General features: G+C 44.4%; 1 protein-coding gene across 3 annotated transcripts in view; it reads right to left on the bottom strand.

Moving 5' to 3' along the window:
- LOC116945942 (receptor-interacting serine/threonine-protein kinase 3-like) overlaps positions 1–15554 on the bottom strand; it is a 35706-nt gene extending 20152 nt beyond the window's left edge. The window contains exons 1-9 of one of the 3 annotated variants that reach the window (XM_032960642.2): positions 15465–15552; positions 15267–15339; positions 8123–8335; positions 5447–5744; positions 4806–4951; positions 4494–4543; positions 3876–4034; positions 3293–3375; positions 298–574 (exon numbers count right to left, since the gene is read on the bottom strand). In XM_032960642.2, the coding sequence (XP_032816533.2) occupies positions 298–574; positions 3293–3375; positions 3876–4034; positions 4494–4543; positions 4806–4951; positions 5447–5744; positions 8123–8335; positions 15267–15339; positions 15465–15537 (1372 nt within the window). In that variant the 5' untranslated portion in view covers positions 15538–15552. Of the gene's footprint in view, positions 1–297; positions 575–3292; positions 3376–3875; positions 4035–4493; positions 4544–4805; positions 4952–5446; positions 5745–8122; positions 8336–15266 lie in introns of all 3 variants that reach the window. The other 2 variants (XM_032960644.2, XM_032960643.2) reach the window with 2 other exon arrangements.
- Positions 15555–16351: the final 797 nt, after the last annotated feature.

Raw genomic sequence — 16351 nt, 5'->3', positions numbered from 1 at the left:
CATGCGGCTTTTGACTCGGGTGCAACCTCAACAAAACCATGAACAAGCAACATCTTAAAGTGACTACACGCAATTATAACTACAAGTGCACTCTGCTAACTCCCGACATAAATTTCTGGTTCCTTAAATGGAATGAAACCATCAAATCCACAAAAAACTGGTTTGGTACAAAGTACTTTGACAATGGAGGCTGCCCGGGTCAGTAATAAAGGGAGTACATCATTCACTCGAAATTGGTGATAAAAATTAATCACATTTTTTTTTCGAAAATGATCACCGTCACAGAAGATTACTTACCCTGTGGCACTCCGATGTCTCTGATTTGCGAGCGCCCCACAGCCAACATTGTTTCCTCCTCAGATATGCACAACGATGGGGAAGACTGCAATGTGTCGGAGACCTGCGGTGAGGCCTCCTCTCTTGAGTGCCTCCCAGAGTCCAACTCCTCCCTCCCACTGCTACAATCTCTGAGGGTGAGCGGGAGGTCCTGGCCCACTGGGCTGTAGCCCTGTGGCCCCAACGCAGGCCGAGGGGGCAAATCCCCACGGATCGGGTCACCCGACACCATTCTTTCCTGCAACGGTAATGGCGACAGGAAATAGAATACATTAGCAAATGCCTGCAATACGGTGACAACCGGTCCAGAGTTTGCTTGTACTGAATCAATGCTGCTGAAAGGATGCACTCCCAAAAGGCCATGGCGCCAATGGGCTGTGTATTAAAATAAAATAAAAACTGTCGAGAAATGGACATGTGAAGGAGTCATTGTCTGATTATCTATTTTGATACAATACAAATCAGCGAATTTGCCATGTGGTGGGATAAAGTGTATGTACTCCCACCACCTATAAGTGTGGAAGAGGAAGCCAAAATTCCCTCTAGAGCAGCGGGGGGGGGGGGGGGGGGGTTCGTCATTGGGTCTTTCCCCTTTTTCAAAGAAGCTCTCCAGCAACGTTTGTTTTTTTACTCATTGTGGCTACTAGGGGTTAGCTTGTGGACTTACCAACACTGTGACTGAGACAAGTGCGAAGTGCGGGAAAGAGGCGCGGACGGAAGTGGTAAATTAAATAATGGGGGCGGCCCACGCGCGGACTCACCGCTCACCTCCTGCTGTGCGGCCCGGATACTAACAGGCCGCGGACCGCTACTGGTCCGCGGTCTGGGGGTTGGGGACTCCTGCTCTAGAGGGACTTTCGAGAGATGCCTTTAATGGACGCCTTTCTTTTTACCTGAAGTGTTGCGAGCAAGCGTTTAAGTACCTGGGCGCAACGATGTGGTGCTGATGGATCACTAGGAGAGCCGACAACAAGAACAAGGGATGGACGGCTGAAATGGCGAGAGATGACCGGGTGTGGTGTGCGATAAGAGGGTCCCCAGTGTGGTTGAAGGGAAAAGTGTACAAGACGGTGGTGAGGCCGGCGCTGTTGTATGGGGCCGAGTGCTGGGACACAAGAAAGAGGGAGGACTAAGCTATGCCAGTGACAGTAGATATGAGGTGGATGTTGGTATTAACAAGGACAGGGTGAGAAATTAAGAAGTCAGAGGAAGACTCAACGTGGTAGAAATCACAGAGAAGATGAGAGAGAAAAGGCTGGTGTGGTTCGGTCACGTTGAGAGACGGCAGGAAAATGTGGGTCAGAAGTTGCAAGTGATGCAAGTGGAAGGAAAGAGGAAGGCAGAAGAGGTGGGGCGATGTGGTGCAATCGGACCATGGTGGCACGAGGAGCGGATAGGGAGATGACGCAGGACAGGGTAGCATGGAGAATGATGGCAAGGACAGCGGACCCCACCATGAGTGAGACAAACGCGTGGAAGAAGACGTTGCAGGGCTGCACTTTTACCTTTAAAAAACAATCTATAATACCAAATTAGAATTGTGCTTTACACACAACGAGAAATTAACTACACGAATTCAAGTAGTAATAATCAGTTCAGGATTTAATTCAACAGATTATGAAATAAAGGAATAAATGCATAAATTAATTTAATCTTATTTATTTAATAATTGTAATTATTGTATTAAAGTTTAAACCACGTTAATATTTTATTTGCTTTGCATTTGGAAAAAAAAGCCTCCAATTGCTAAACAAGAAAATGTCATCTTTCCTCTTCATGAATACATTATTATAAATTATGGAAACAGAAATACTTTGGCATAACATCAAGTTGTAAAAGTAACAGTCAGCATTTAAACAGTCTCCCAAACTACTATTGTTGAGATAATTAGAATTGTTCCAATGGTCATGGCCACATTTTATCCTTCATTAAGCGGCTGTCTTTGATCAACAGACATGAGCTGTCCACTGCTGGATGAAGCTCTTCCAAACTCACCCCTCACGATCCCAAGATGAAAAAAGTGGCGTTTTTTTTTCCAAATTTTCTTGCTGTGGTTTTCACACCTGATGATGAATGCTTGTGTTGCAGTCGAAACGTCGTGAGAATTTTATTGCTTTATATTTTTATTATTTTATTGTTTCCCCTCTACGTGACTTTACCGAAAGAACAAAGAATATGAATCCCTGCAGTCACGAAAGCTTTAAATAAATAAAAAAAATCTCAGCTCTTGTTCAATTTTTCTTCGTCAATTGTCACGTCCAATCCTTACTTCGTAGCAGGCAACATACACCGATGAAAAAACTCTTTCTAATGCACAACGCAACGTTTATTTTCATTGTCAAGCACATTTTTCGAACACCACTCCCAATTTGTTCTAATTTTACTCATTACTTCATTTCGATTCCAGTCCACTGTCAGCAAATGCCCTCGGTATACATACTCTGATGTGTTTTCCAGTTGTGTTCCTCCGAGACGGCTTTCATTGTTTTGGTGAACTTGTGCATGACTTTTAAGGATAAGGGTTTGAAGTTTGAGGTACCGCAGTGAGTAGTGGCAGTACATTTTAATAAGCTATTAAGGGTGAAAAGTCCAAACGTCTGTGCTCTCCACTTTTACAAATCCCAAGATTCACGACAAGTCTGTGGTCTGTAGCAACTCCTAAATTCTGCAGGTGTTAAAATCTAAAATGTGAGTTTTGGCACAAATATCCACAAAAAATCTTTTCCCATTTTCTTGTGGGTTGTCGTGGATTATAGGATTGGCGAATAGCATCCGCAAAATCGGTGTATTTTTTTAAGTTTCCTTGTACATATAGATAGTACGTTATCGCAAAGCAAGGGTTAGGCCCTTTAACTGGATAGGAAAGTTCTGTATTCATAAGGCATGATTGGCAGCAGAACCGATCATTGGCTTATTTGCTTGTCAACTAATGCATTCACGATCGATTCTCACTTACCAGTATGTTTCTTACTTTCAGCACGTCCGAGGCTAAATCACTCTTGTGCATGTCCAAAATTACTTGCGTTTTTGTTAAAATTTCTGCAATCGTAAACGAATGGAAAGCAGGAAAAAGACAAGTCATCTTTATTAATTGACAAATAACAACACAGTGTGCTTAGAACATAACACAGCATAATGGTCTAAAGTATTACTTTGGCTATATGTCAAGTGATTTGACACAAAAAATCAAAGATAATGTACAAAAATAATTATTTATTTCTCCAGGAAAGCCGAATGAAATATTAATAATTTTTCAAGAAGCCTCTGTTCCATATGCTGGCCAATTCCTTTTCGCGAGAACATTTTGAGAATATTTGCTTTTCAAATGTTCAGAGTTTCAGAATTAAAGGCAACTCGTACGTACAAATTCTCAACATTCAATGAACAGAAGTTGCACGTGTACGACGCCATCCAACAGCGATGCTCGGTTTCACATGTGCTTATTCGAGCTAAATGAAACCCGTGCTTAGTGAACCACTATTACTTGTTTTCACAGTGCAAGGGCGTCATATAGAAAAGCAGCGAGTTGCTTGACTGACCCCTGAAAGATGGCCTCTTAGGCTGGTCACCGTCCCAGCAAAGCTTCATGAGATCCACGTATTTTGCGATCCCTGCCACGTTTGCATTCTTTGGTATCTTCATCAGGTCTGGCCTTTGACCATCGGGGACAAGAATATAGATCAAGTCTGATGGTGCATCTGTATTGAAGATGGAAACAGACAGATGGACAGACAGACACAAAGTAGATTTGTATCGTAGGATGATAGCAGACACAATGCTACTGAAACATATAACTTAGGATGCTAATAGACAGACAGACACAACACAGCTTATTGTATCACATGATGCGAATAGGTGGCCAGACAGATTCGACAGAGAACCGTAAAAATACTGGACAACAAGGCAGGCAGAATAGGGATGCAGAGGCAAACGAAATAAGAGAAACCAAAACAGAAAAAGGATAACTGAGACGAGAGACCATGCCAAAAGAGAATGAGAAAATTAATAAAATGAGGACAAATATTGGTGGAAAAAAAGTAATGAAGAGAGAGAATGTGAGAAACAAGACCAAACTGAATTAAGCCAGCACCTTAAAATTATTTTTTTTAAACATTATTTAAAATATTTTAGGATATGCGTGCGAGTGGTTTTCTTACATTCATAGGGCACCTCTCGTGTAAGCACAGTCCAGATGAGTATCGCATAGCTGTTGGATACACACAGTATTATAATGGGGCTTCTGTCATCCCATATATCCAAGAAATAGAATTCTAATTAAAAGAGTACTTTGAACAAATGTGCTCTGTATGGCAGACAAAAAATGCTATTTACCCCAGTTCTTCACCCTTTGTTAAACGGAGTAATACAAAAAGATTGTTACTCACAAAGTAATTGCAAGAATATCGCACAACTGAACCTCGCATTTAAGCTCCTTAGACCTCTGGTTGAGCAAGTGCCTAGCCTCTGACCTGTAGACATCAAAGGCTGTGTTGGGATGGTGATTGATGTTGCTGAGCGACTCAGGGGGCATGTACTCCTGTGTCCCCAAAAAGTTCATATCACTCCGATGTGAGGCCTCAGTCTTCCTGAACTTGGATAAGCCAAAGTCAGCGACCTGCAGACAGCACAGTTTGACCCCACTGCGGTTACTTGAGCAGACGATGACGATTACACATGTCATCATTCACCCTTCACACTCCCCTGCCCCACTCCCCAAAATAGGCAAAATTTCGCATCACGTTTATATTGAAGAACAGCCTGTCTTTTTTTGTCTTGTTTTTTTACCGTCACGTTTGCACTGTTTCCACTGTTTTCCCATCTCGCGTATGCAACTTCATTTGCTGCATTAGCCTAAAAGTTTAATTGCTGGGTAGTTATCATACAACTTGCATAACTCACACGTAACTGAATCTTACGTGCGTAGCTTTGACGTGCGTATCGTGAGCGTAGAGAGTCGATTAAAAAAAACGATGCAAATTTGCATCTCTAACGAAGACGACGCCGGTCATGACTGATGGGCGATGACGATGATGGTGACGACAAGCACGGGGGACCCGAGGAGGTGCCGATAACGACTACGGAGCAGCCGTTTGAACGAGAGCGCGTGAACCTTGGCGTGCAGATCCTCGTCGAGCAGCACGTTCTGAGGCTTCAGGTCCAGGTGCAGCAGCTGGGGCTCCAGGCTGTGCAGGAAGTTCATGGCGAGCGCCACTTCATGCAGGAGCCGGAAGCGGAGCGACCACGGCGGCTCCAGGCGCTCCAGCAGCCCGGCGATGGAGCCGTACGGCATGAACTCCATCACGACGCCCAAGTTATGCTCGTCGCGAAAGGTCCCGCGCACGGGCAACACAAATTGGAACTGTGCGCGCCACATTTTCTTTGCCTCATCCATAAGCTTCTCTCGGGCACTGAAACAGAATTTTAAATAGAACGCGTTATTTACTGCGCATTGTTCCGACATTTTTCGAGGGGGGGGGGGGGGGGGGAGGGCAGGTGGACGGGTGGGGCGGGCGTGCGGAGAGTTATTGTCTGGATACAAATATATATAGAAAATTTGAAAATACACTGAATAAAAACGTATTGTTTAACACCGCGAAATCTGTCACCTGTTCTTTTGTCGCTTATTCGAGCAATCGGTTTACATACCGACATGGTTGTGGTCATGTGTGCACCGAGTCATGGACCCCCCAACGAGTGAGGATCGATTCATAATAATACAATCAGCACGTGTCAGATGTTTTTCTGCAAGCGTGGTTAATCTGCAATGCTGATGGATAACATAACCCACCCAGGGAATAGCTGCGAGTTATCTTCTTTGGTTCTTTCGGTAAAGTCACGTAGAATGAGAATAAAATAATAAATTGATAAAATAACACAATAATATTCTCACGACGTTTCGGCCACAACACAAGCGGCCTTCATCGTCGTGAGAATATTATTGTGTTATTTTACTTTATCAATTTATTATTTTATTCTCATTCTACGTGACTTTACCGAAAGAACCAAAGAAGATGAATCATTGCAGTCACGAAAGCTTTAAATCGAAATTTAGCTGTGAGTTAACTGCACTACCTACTATTGATGTATTCAAAATGTTTATCCATCGTCCAGCTATTAACGCGAGAACCACAAATAGTACGAGGATGAGTCCCTGCATACACTGCAGGTTTCCTGCGTGGAGTGGGAATGCGGGACGAAAAAATGTGGCTGCAATGCCGGCACAGGAAATGAGAACGTGCAGCAAACAGGTAAATAATACTACTCGTATATTTTCGTGGTCGTGCTGTATACTCGAAAGTTGACTGTAGTGAGCACTATACAATGCATCAATGCAGGCATTAAAACAAGTTTGCCAGCTTGTCAGGTCAGGTAATGCCCTCACAAAAAAAACAGTAATTGCATTTTGGAAAGGAGATATATAAAAAAAAACTAACAAAAATGTTCAGGGTTTTAGTTGCCAATGTATTGCTTGAAATGCTTAGGTAATAAGTAAAAAACAAAACTTATCCCAATTAACTCAGTCTTTCACAGATTTTCTTGAACTAAGTTGTTTAAATGTTTTTCCTATTGCTAACAAAGTTAACAGGCTACGATTGGTTCATTGTCATTACCTATGATGGCACTGATCAACTGAGAACTAAAAAAAATAGAAATATTATAAAATCTAATTAATATGCCTAAATATATTATCATTTTTTGTTCAATAGTTGCCTTATTATAAGGAAGATATGGTAAGTAAAATGGAAAATAAAACAATTAGTAAACTGATCTAATTGCAATTCCCCATGCCTTGTCGGTTAAAGGGCTTGTTTGACCATACTTCACCTTTGCTGTTTAGTGCAGGTTGGAGAAAGGCCAGTGCAGATGTTAGCCATGGCCAGAAATTTAACTCCGGATGCCTGGTTCACAAGCGCATTGTCCAAATACCACTGCGCCAAATTTCCCCTGCTCTCGCGTCATGCTAAAGCTAGACTCAAACGCTAAATGACTTTCAATGCATCTAAAGTGAGAGCTCGCGCACATGGGCAGGGGGTCGGCAAACGAAACATTTTTTCAAAGAGCTGCAACGGAATGTGAAAACGAGACGGTGGCCCCTTAATAAACGACGTCACGAAGCAGCAGTCCTTAAGTAACCGCGTGCGGCTCCGCAGCCGCACACTGCTGACCCCTGCACGTGAGTAACGACTAAAACTGAAAAGGGGCAAACGCAAGCACACTGTCAATAGTTCTTACAAATGAGGAATGTGAAGTGTTGTAAGAGGGGCATGCGGATATCTTTAGTAAATGGAAACTTTGATGGTTTTCTAGCAAATCGTCTGTTAGCGTGTGCTAAGGGATAACACCTACAGGGCAATAGTGTGCCATCAAGGCAGGGGTGTAAAGGTCAAATTGACTATAATGCATAAACAGATTGCACTTACCTTCATATACATACGTGTACCTTCACGTATATAATTCAAACAATGTACACTTACAAAGGTTTAATTACACATAATACAGTAATGTATCATCTATTACACAGCTGTGAGTGCTTTAAAATGCAATGGCTTTCAAGGAGGGATAAAAAGGTGAAACCTTGGGCTGCCTCAGCCGCACTCCTGCTGAGCGGGCTGAGCGCGGCCCGGGGAACGGCTCATTTGTGCCATGGGTAAACAAGGTATTACACGCGCGCATACGTGCACCACATACCCACGTAACATGAAAGATTTGCACGCAAAAATTCCAAATGTGCAATGGTTCAACGCCGAGGTACGCGTGCAAGCAAAAGCAATTAGCCGGTGACCACCTGTCGTTGGATTGGTTGGGCAGAAGGCACTTGATCGCCACGTCGATGGTCCAGATTTTGTGCCTGGCCTTGTAGACGATTCCGAAGCCTCCAGAGCCAATTTTAATCTTGTTCTCCAGGTCCTCCCACCTGACCCTGCAGAGGTCACTGCTTAATGACGCACCCGATACCGCCATGCCGCCAGGGACAGCCTCTCGGCGATACCGCAGCACTCTGCAGGAAGAGAGACGTTTCCGCTGCTGTGACACGTGCGTGCGCGTCCCAGCTCACGAGCGAATGCTCAACACGAGGCATGCAACAATGCACAGTAAAATCTATTATTGTGCTCATGATATGTGCATCAAACTGTGCGTGAAAATACGATTGTGTTGCGATCGAAACGTCGTGATATTGTTGTTATTGTTATTATTTTCTTCTATCTACGTGGCTTTACCGAAAGACCCAATGAATATGAATTCCTGCAGTCACGAAAGCTTTAAGTCGACATTTAACATTTAGAAGCTATTTTTCGCCCAAAGCAGTGAATGAGCCTGCACAAACAGGACAGAACAAAACAAAAAACAATGCAAATAAGATGGTTAAAATGAGATAAAAAAATGTTTTTTCAAGCTTATGACAGTCCTGACTATTGCCAAATCGTTGGGTTTGGGGTATATGATTACATAAGAGACTAAAAATCTGTAAACACCACCATCTCATGAACTTTGTTCTTCCTCTTGACTTAAAGATTTCGTGACTGCAGGAATTCATATTCTTTGGGTCTTTCGGTAAAGTCACGTAGATCGTTCAAAGAAAATAACAAAAACCTACGACGTTTCGATCACAACACAAGCGATCATCATCCTGATGATGTTATTTTCTTTGAACGATCTACGTGACTTTACCGAAAGACCTATTTTGGCTCTCATTTATCTCCTCGCCCAGCCAAGTTATAGAGCACAATACTGTATTGCCAAAGCATGACTAATATCCTTTTGAAGAACTAAATATGGTGGGGTGGTGGTCTGGGTCTGAATATATTTCATGAACTTGTGCATAGGCAAAAAGGAAGTGTGCACTCTACAATGTCTATGTAGAGTTAGACATACTAGCAGAAAATAAACAAACGAAAAGTTCAACACTTTCACAAAAAGACACTTCCTCCCTTATCTATCTGCCCATAGTCGACTAAAACAGCATGCTCCAAGGGCTCATGAATTACTGCCGACAGAATTGAATGCAGTCAAGTATCAGTTATTCCATTGCTATTTATAAAACTGGGCACGGCAACAGTCTATGTAAACCAGAGTCACGTGCGTTATTTTAAAGCGTTGTAACTTCTCCGTGTTAGCGTCACACATCAAAGTTATTTCGGGCAAGTCCAAGTTAACCTCGTGAATTGTCATAGCCAAGCAGTACTCCACTGAATTGCTATCAACAAGCAATGTGTTTTTTTTCATGGAGCTCTTTGTCAATCCATTGCCCGATAAAGGCCCTCTCCACCCCATGCTGCTCATGTGGGTTGTCTGACCGTACTTCACCACGCTGGAGGTCGGTATACGGGATGCCCAGGACCTGTCGAAATATCACTCGCCACTGAAAGTAGACGTGGCCTGGAATCAAACTCAGATCAACGAGAATGATTATTATTAATCTCTGACAAATACTTTATGTTTTACTCTGTTGTGATTCAGCTCAAGTCTCAGAGCTGCTGAAAATGTGACAAGTTCATGTATATTGCCACGACTCCAGCACGAAAAGTTTTGAATGCGCTCTGCAATGAGACGAGTCTGAACAACACACCGCAATTTATGAAGGCCTACACATCTTTGTAAGTACTATGGAGTTTGTTGTAACGCGTCTCATTTGCCAAACACATTCAAGAAATAAAGTGCATGGAACTTTATCAACACTGTACAGGATGGAGAAAGATAAATCTAAAACATTAACAGAAAAAGTAATATTTTTAAAAAACTTTTTTTAAAACACGCTTTTATGAAATGTACCGTACTAGTAATGGCAGAACTCCACGACTGCAGGAAGTGGCCCCGAAGCTTGCCCCAACGTAAGGGGGCCGTAACAAGTTTCAAGTTTCATTTATTAGGTATAGCCCTGTGAGCCATGCGGCTCTTAAGTCGGGTGCAACCGCAACAAACAAAATTTGAACAGAGGACATCTTAAAGCGACAACGCGTAACAGAAACATCCTGGAATAAACCAGCAAATATTCCACGCAAAAAAACATGTTAAAACGCTGTGTGTTAAAATCAATGTGGTGCAAGTGAACAACAAGAACAACCATAAGACAATTTAGATTAACCATGTTTTCGAATCACCAAAATAAAGCTGTAAAAACAATGTAACAACAGTAATCATAGGAACTGTGAATTTAAATTTAACAATAAACAATTACAGCCAACGTCAGTTGAGCGTGGACAATTAGAATCAAAGCCGAAACATAACATATAAAAAATAATGTTTAAAAATATATTTTTATTTCTAATGATAGAATATAGTATTGTCATCAGTATGACATACGTATACCAAGTTTGCAGTCGACACCACATCGGGAAGTGAGTTAAAATTGAGTTACAAGATTTGAAGATACAACAAAACAACAAAGTGAGTTAAATAAAAGCGTGTAAAAAAATTAGATTGCATTGAACCTGGTCAAGTCGAAATACTGTATATTTAAATTTTCCATTGGACTTTGATTTACAACATGTAGTGATTGATGCGGGGCTATATTCCCCTCGCATTAGAGGTATAGTCCAAAAGTTGCCATTCAGTTTCACGATTCGCGTGTTAAGCCACTACGATGATCTATAATTTGTGGTCAGATCGCTTCTGAAAACGATGCTTAATAGCTCAGTGAGCTATTTTTTTAATAATTTGTTTACCATTCCTATACGTTTCACTCCTATCGTGATTTGTGTAACTGTCTATTGTTATAACGTTCTTGCCCCGTGCCCCTACTGGACATCTGTGAATAAGAGCTTCACAGCTCATCGGATTTCTCCTGCAGCAATACATATTCTGATTCTGTGCCACGTCACCACGCACGAACCCCGCTCGGCGCTGTGGAATCCAGGTGACGTCATCACGCACATGTGCGCGGTGACGTCGCACGCACGCCTGGCACGCAGCCAGCAAAACGTTTTCTTATTCTCCTAATATCTAGTCTATAGTTGCTGTGGTATGAAATATATGGCAAGGGTAACACACACTTTTTTTTGGGCCACCCTGTATTGTTGCAGAATTGATAAAAAACATGTCTTAAATAAACAAGTCTTAAGGGAAAAAGTGAGTACTTTTTAAATGCAGCCCAAATTGAATATTCTTTTGCGTATGACGAATACTTCTTCTTTGGTTCTTTCGGTAAAGTCACGTAGAATGAAAGAACCAAAGAAGATGAATCCTTGCAGTCACGAAAGCTTTAAATCGAAATGACGAATACTGTGCAGTATAGCAGTCAGTAGTGCTGGCATAGCAGCTAACTCTTTTACGTGGCATTGGAGCGAATGGCTTTGTATTTGCCCGCATGAGGCCCATTGTACAATCTTGAACGTGGTGTCAGAATGAGTTTGCTCGCTTAGCAACGCACATTTTCAAAGTTCATGTCCGCTTTGGGAAGGAAAAAAACCCCCCTCGGGTACAACACAACTTGCAGCATTGACAAACTAGGATTATCTCATGAGCTTTGCTATACTTAATGCGCCCAAACAAAATACACGTTTTAAAAGCCTGCAAATATGAGATCGTGTGCACACGTACAAATAGGGCGATCTTTGAAACCGTGTTTTTGAAAAAAAAACTGAAACCAAACACAAGCTAAAACATTTTCATCAACATCGATTTACCACCCTATAGCCATGCTTTTTCCACCGCTAGCTTACGCTACCAAGGTGTAAAAAAAAAAACAATGGAGCGGATTTAAATACGTTGAAAGTTAATTGCAACGCCTAAACGCAATCGGAATGCGGACGGTCTGCCGACGTTTCAAGTAAAATAAACTACACGAGTCGGGCGCACGGCAAGCCATAACAATAACCCCAAGGAAGCCACACAACAGACGTTGTGGCGGCAAACACGCACTGCATTCTGCACCGCCGTCTTCATTCATGCGGGTTGCATTTAAACAGGAAGATAACGGGTCACGATGCAACCCACCGCTGAATGAAAAGGAAGGCCCACCCCCCCGTACCACCACCCCCCCCCCCATACCAACGGCTGAGACACACTCGCCATTCCTATGGCCGGGGGACCTGGCTGGACACAAGACGATAGCCCACTCCAAGAACCCACAACTAAGAGGGTAGCCCACGCCAAGAACCCACAACTAAGAGGGTAGCCCACGCCAAGAACCCACAACTAAGACGATAGCCCACTCCAAGAACCCACAACTAAGACGATAGCCCACTCCAAGAACCCACAACTAAGAGGGTAGCCCACGCCAAGAACCCACAACTAAGAGGGTAGCCCACGCCAAGAACCCACAACTAAGACGATAGCCCACTCCAAGAACCCACAACTAAGACGATAGCCCACTCCAAGAACCCACAACTAAGACGACAGCCCACGCCAAGAACCCACAACTAAGAGGGTAGCCCACACCAAGAACCCACAACTAAGACGATAGCCCACTCCAAGAACCCACAACTAAGAGGGTAGCCCACACCAAGAACCCACAACTAAGACGACAGCCCACGCCAAGAACCCACAACTAAGAGGGTAGCCCACTCCAAGAACCCACAACTAAGACGATAGCCCACTCCAAGAACCCACAACTAAGAGGGTAGCCCACACCAAGAACCCACAACTAAGACGACAGCCCACTCCAAGAACCCACAACTAAGAGGGTAGCCCACACCAAGAAACCACAACTAAGAGGGTAGCCCACACCAAGAACCCACAACTAAGACGACAGCCCACGCCAAGAACCCACAACTAAGAGGGTAGCCCAGTCCAAGAACCCACAACTAAGACGATAGCCCACTCCAAGAACCCACAACTAAGACGATAGCCCAGTCCAAGAACCCACAACTAAGACGATAGCCCACTCCAAGAACCCACAACTAAGACGATAGCCCACTCCAAGAACCCACAACTAAGACGATAGCCCACTCCAAGAACCCACAACTAAGAGGGTAGCCCACTCCAAGAACCCACAACTAAGACGATAGCCCAGTCCAAGAACCCACAACTAAGAGGGTAGCCCACTGCAAGAACCCACAACTAAGACGACAGCCCACGCCAAGAACCCACAACTAAGACGATAGCCCAGTCCAAGAACCCACAACTAAGACGATAGCCCAGTCCAAGAACCCACAACTAAGACGATAGCCCAGTCCAAGAACCCACAACTAAGACGATAGCCCACACCAAGAACCCACAACTAAGACGATAGCCCAGTCCAAGAACCCACAACTAAGACGATAGCCCAGTCCAAGAACCCACAACTAAGACGATAGCCCACACCAAGAACCCACAACTAAGACGATAGCCCAGTCCAAGAACCCACAACTAAGACGATAGCCCAGTCCAAGAACCCACAACTAAGAGGGTAGCCCACTCCAAGAACCCACAACTAAGACGATAGCCCAGTCCAAGAACCCACAACTAAGACGATAGCCCACACCAAGAACCCACAACTAAGACGATAGCCCACTCCAAAAACCCACAACTAAGACGATAGCCCACTCCAAGAACCCACAACTAAGACGATAGCCCACGCCAAGAACCCACAACTAAGACGATAGCCCACGCCAAGAACCCACAACTAAGACGATAGCCCAGTCCAAGAACCCACAACCAAGACGATAGCCCACGCCAAGAACCCACAACTAAGACGATAGCCCACACCAAGAACCCACAACTAAGACGATAGCCCACACCAAGAACCCACAACTAAGACGATAGCCCACACCAAGAACCCACAACTAAGACGATAGCCCACACCAAGAACCCACAACTAAGACGATAGCCCACACCAAGAACCCACAACTAAGAGGGTAGCCCAGTCCAAGAACCCACAACTAAGACGATAGCCCACACCAAGAACCCACAACTAAGACGATAGCCCACGCCAAGAACCCACAACCAAGACGATAGCCCACTCCAAGAACCCACAACCAAGACGATAGCCCACTCGAAGAAGCCACAACTAAGTCGATAGCCCACTCCAAGAACCCACAACTAAGACGATAGCCCACACCAAGAACCCACAACTAAGAGGGTAGCCCAGTCCAAGAACCCACAACTAAGACGATAGCCCACTCCAAGAACCCACAACTAAGTCGATAGCCCACTCCAAGAACCCACAACTAAGAGGGTAGCCCAGTCCAAGAACCCACAACTAAGACGATAGCCCACACCAAGAACCCACAACTAAGACGATAGCCCACGCCAAGAACCCACAACCAAGACGATAGCCCACTCCAAGAACCCACAACCAAGACGATAGCCCACTCGAAGAAGCCACAACTAAGTCGATAGCCCACTCCAAGAACCCACAACTAAGACGATAGCCCACACCAAGAACCCACAACTAAGAGGGTAGCCCAGTCCAAGAACCCACAACTAAGACGATAGCCCACACCAAGAACCCACAACTAAGTCGATAGCCCACTCCAAGAACCCACAACTAAGAGGGTAGCCCAGTCCAAGAACCCACAACTAAGACGACAGCCCACGCCAAGAACCCACAACTAAGACGACAGCCCACGCCAAGAACCCACAACTAAGACGACAGCCCACGCCAAGAACCCACAACTAAGAGGGTAGCCCAGTCCAAGAGAGAAACTAGTTTGGTGACACTGCGTCGGCAGCGTTGCGGCGAAAACAACACTCGGGTGATAACGCCTTTACATGAAACATAGAGCGCTCTGTTCCTATCAACAACCATATGCTTCCGCAAAACGGGTCTTCATATCATGCACACACACACAGCGCGCGCACGCCATGGTGTGTGTGTGCGCGCGCGAGACAAAAAAGGGTCATTGCCCGAAACGTCGCCTAATTATTTATCACACGGTCGAGTCTGTTTTTTTTTCTTCTGCTACGCGTTCCGCTGCCGCTTTGAATCGTTATAAAATTAAAATAAAAAATCTGCACAGTGCGTTCACAGTTAAGCCCTCGAAACGAATCTGTCCGGTGCAAACGCTCACCCTGAACTCGTGGCTTCGCTCACCCTGAACTCGTGGCGACTCGCCGGCAATTGGAGCACCTTCGAGCTGCCGCCTTTAGAAGGACCCGCGTGGATGACAAAATTTAAAAAAATATATATAATGTATAAATAATAATTATAATAAAACAAAGTTAGCGGGGTAGGGGAGGGGTTAAAAAGAAGTGAACGCTTCGCTTACCGCTCGCGTGACCACGGCGTTTACCGGAAACTCGTGAGCGCGCGTGCGCTCTGGCCCCGCCCCTTTTCCGCATTCGACGACGCGGCCCCAGGGCCCAGCCAATCGGAGGGGCGCAACGCGCGGCCCACTCCGCCCACGGTCGCGTTGACGTAACGGGTAAATCCCAGCCGAGGCGCTGTTTGTTAAAGGGACCCCCGGATTGTCACAGTTAGTAACCCCCTTCCGCAACTCACTCTTAAAGGCACCCGTTACGTTCGTGTCAACCCACGCATTCTCATGCCAGTCAACCCCCTTTATCAGTGCCCACATTATTACAGACCAATTCAGACCTTTATTGGTCACCCCGTGCCCTTATACATCTAAACGTTCATCCTGCAAACTCTCAACCACAAGGGAGAAACTTGTGTTGTGGCCGAAACGTCGTTTATTTTAATTTAATTTGTTTTTTACCTACGTGACTTTACCGAATAAAACCAAAGAGTACAAAATAGACACTTATTTTTTATACTCTTTGGTTCTATTGGCTAAAGTCACGTAGGCAAAAAAAATATAAAACAACCTACGTGACTTTACCGAATAGAACCAAAGGGTATGGATCCTTGCAGTCACGAAAGCTTCAAATCTAAAACTTCTTTTTTTTGCCCGTATTGAAAGAGCTGTACGCCGTATGGTCCTAAAAACTCAAATTCCATGTAGGGGCCGTTCATAAATGACGTCACGCGATTTTGGACGATTTTGACCCCCCCCCCCCTTCGTCACGCGGCGTCACAAAAAGTCAGACCCCCCCAAATATGACGTCAAAATAAACATGCTTCAAATCGCTTTAAACTATTGTCATTGTAGTGCGTATTTAATGTGGCGCTGCACTCTGATGTTGTAGGAGAAAA

Source organism: Petromyzon marinus, chromosome 25 (assembly GCF_048934315.1).
Source record: "Petromyzon marinus isolate PM22_M1 ecotype Great Lakes invasive population chromosome 25, UKy_Petmar_22M1.pri1.0, whole genome shotgun sequence".
Lineage (NCBI taxonomy): Eukaryota > Metazoa > Chordata > Hyperoartia > Petromyzontiformes > Petromyzontidae > Petromyzon > Petromyzon marinus.
The sequence above is the reverse complement of the archived record's forward strand: the minus strand, read 5'-3'. Positions and strand labels throughout refer to the sequence as shown.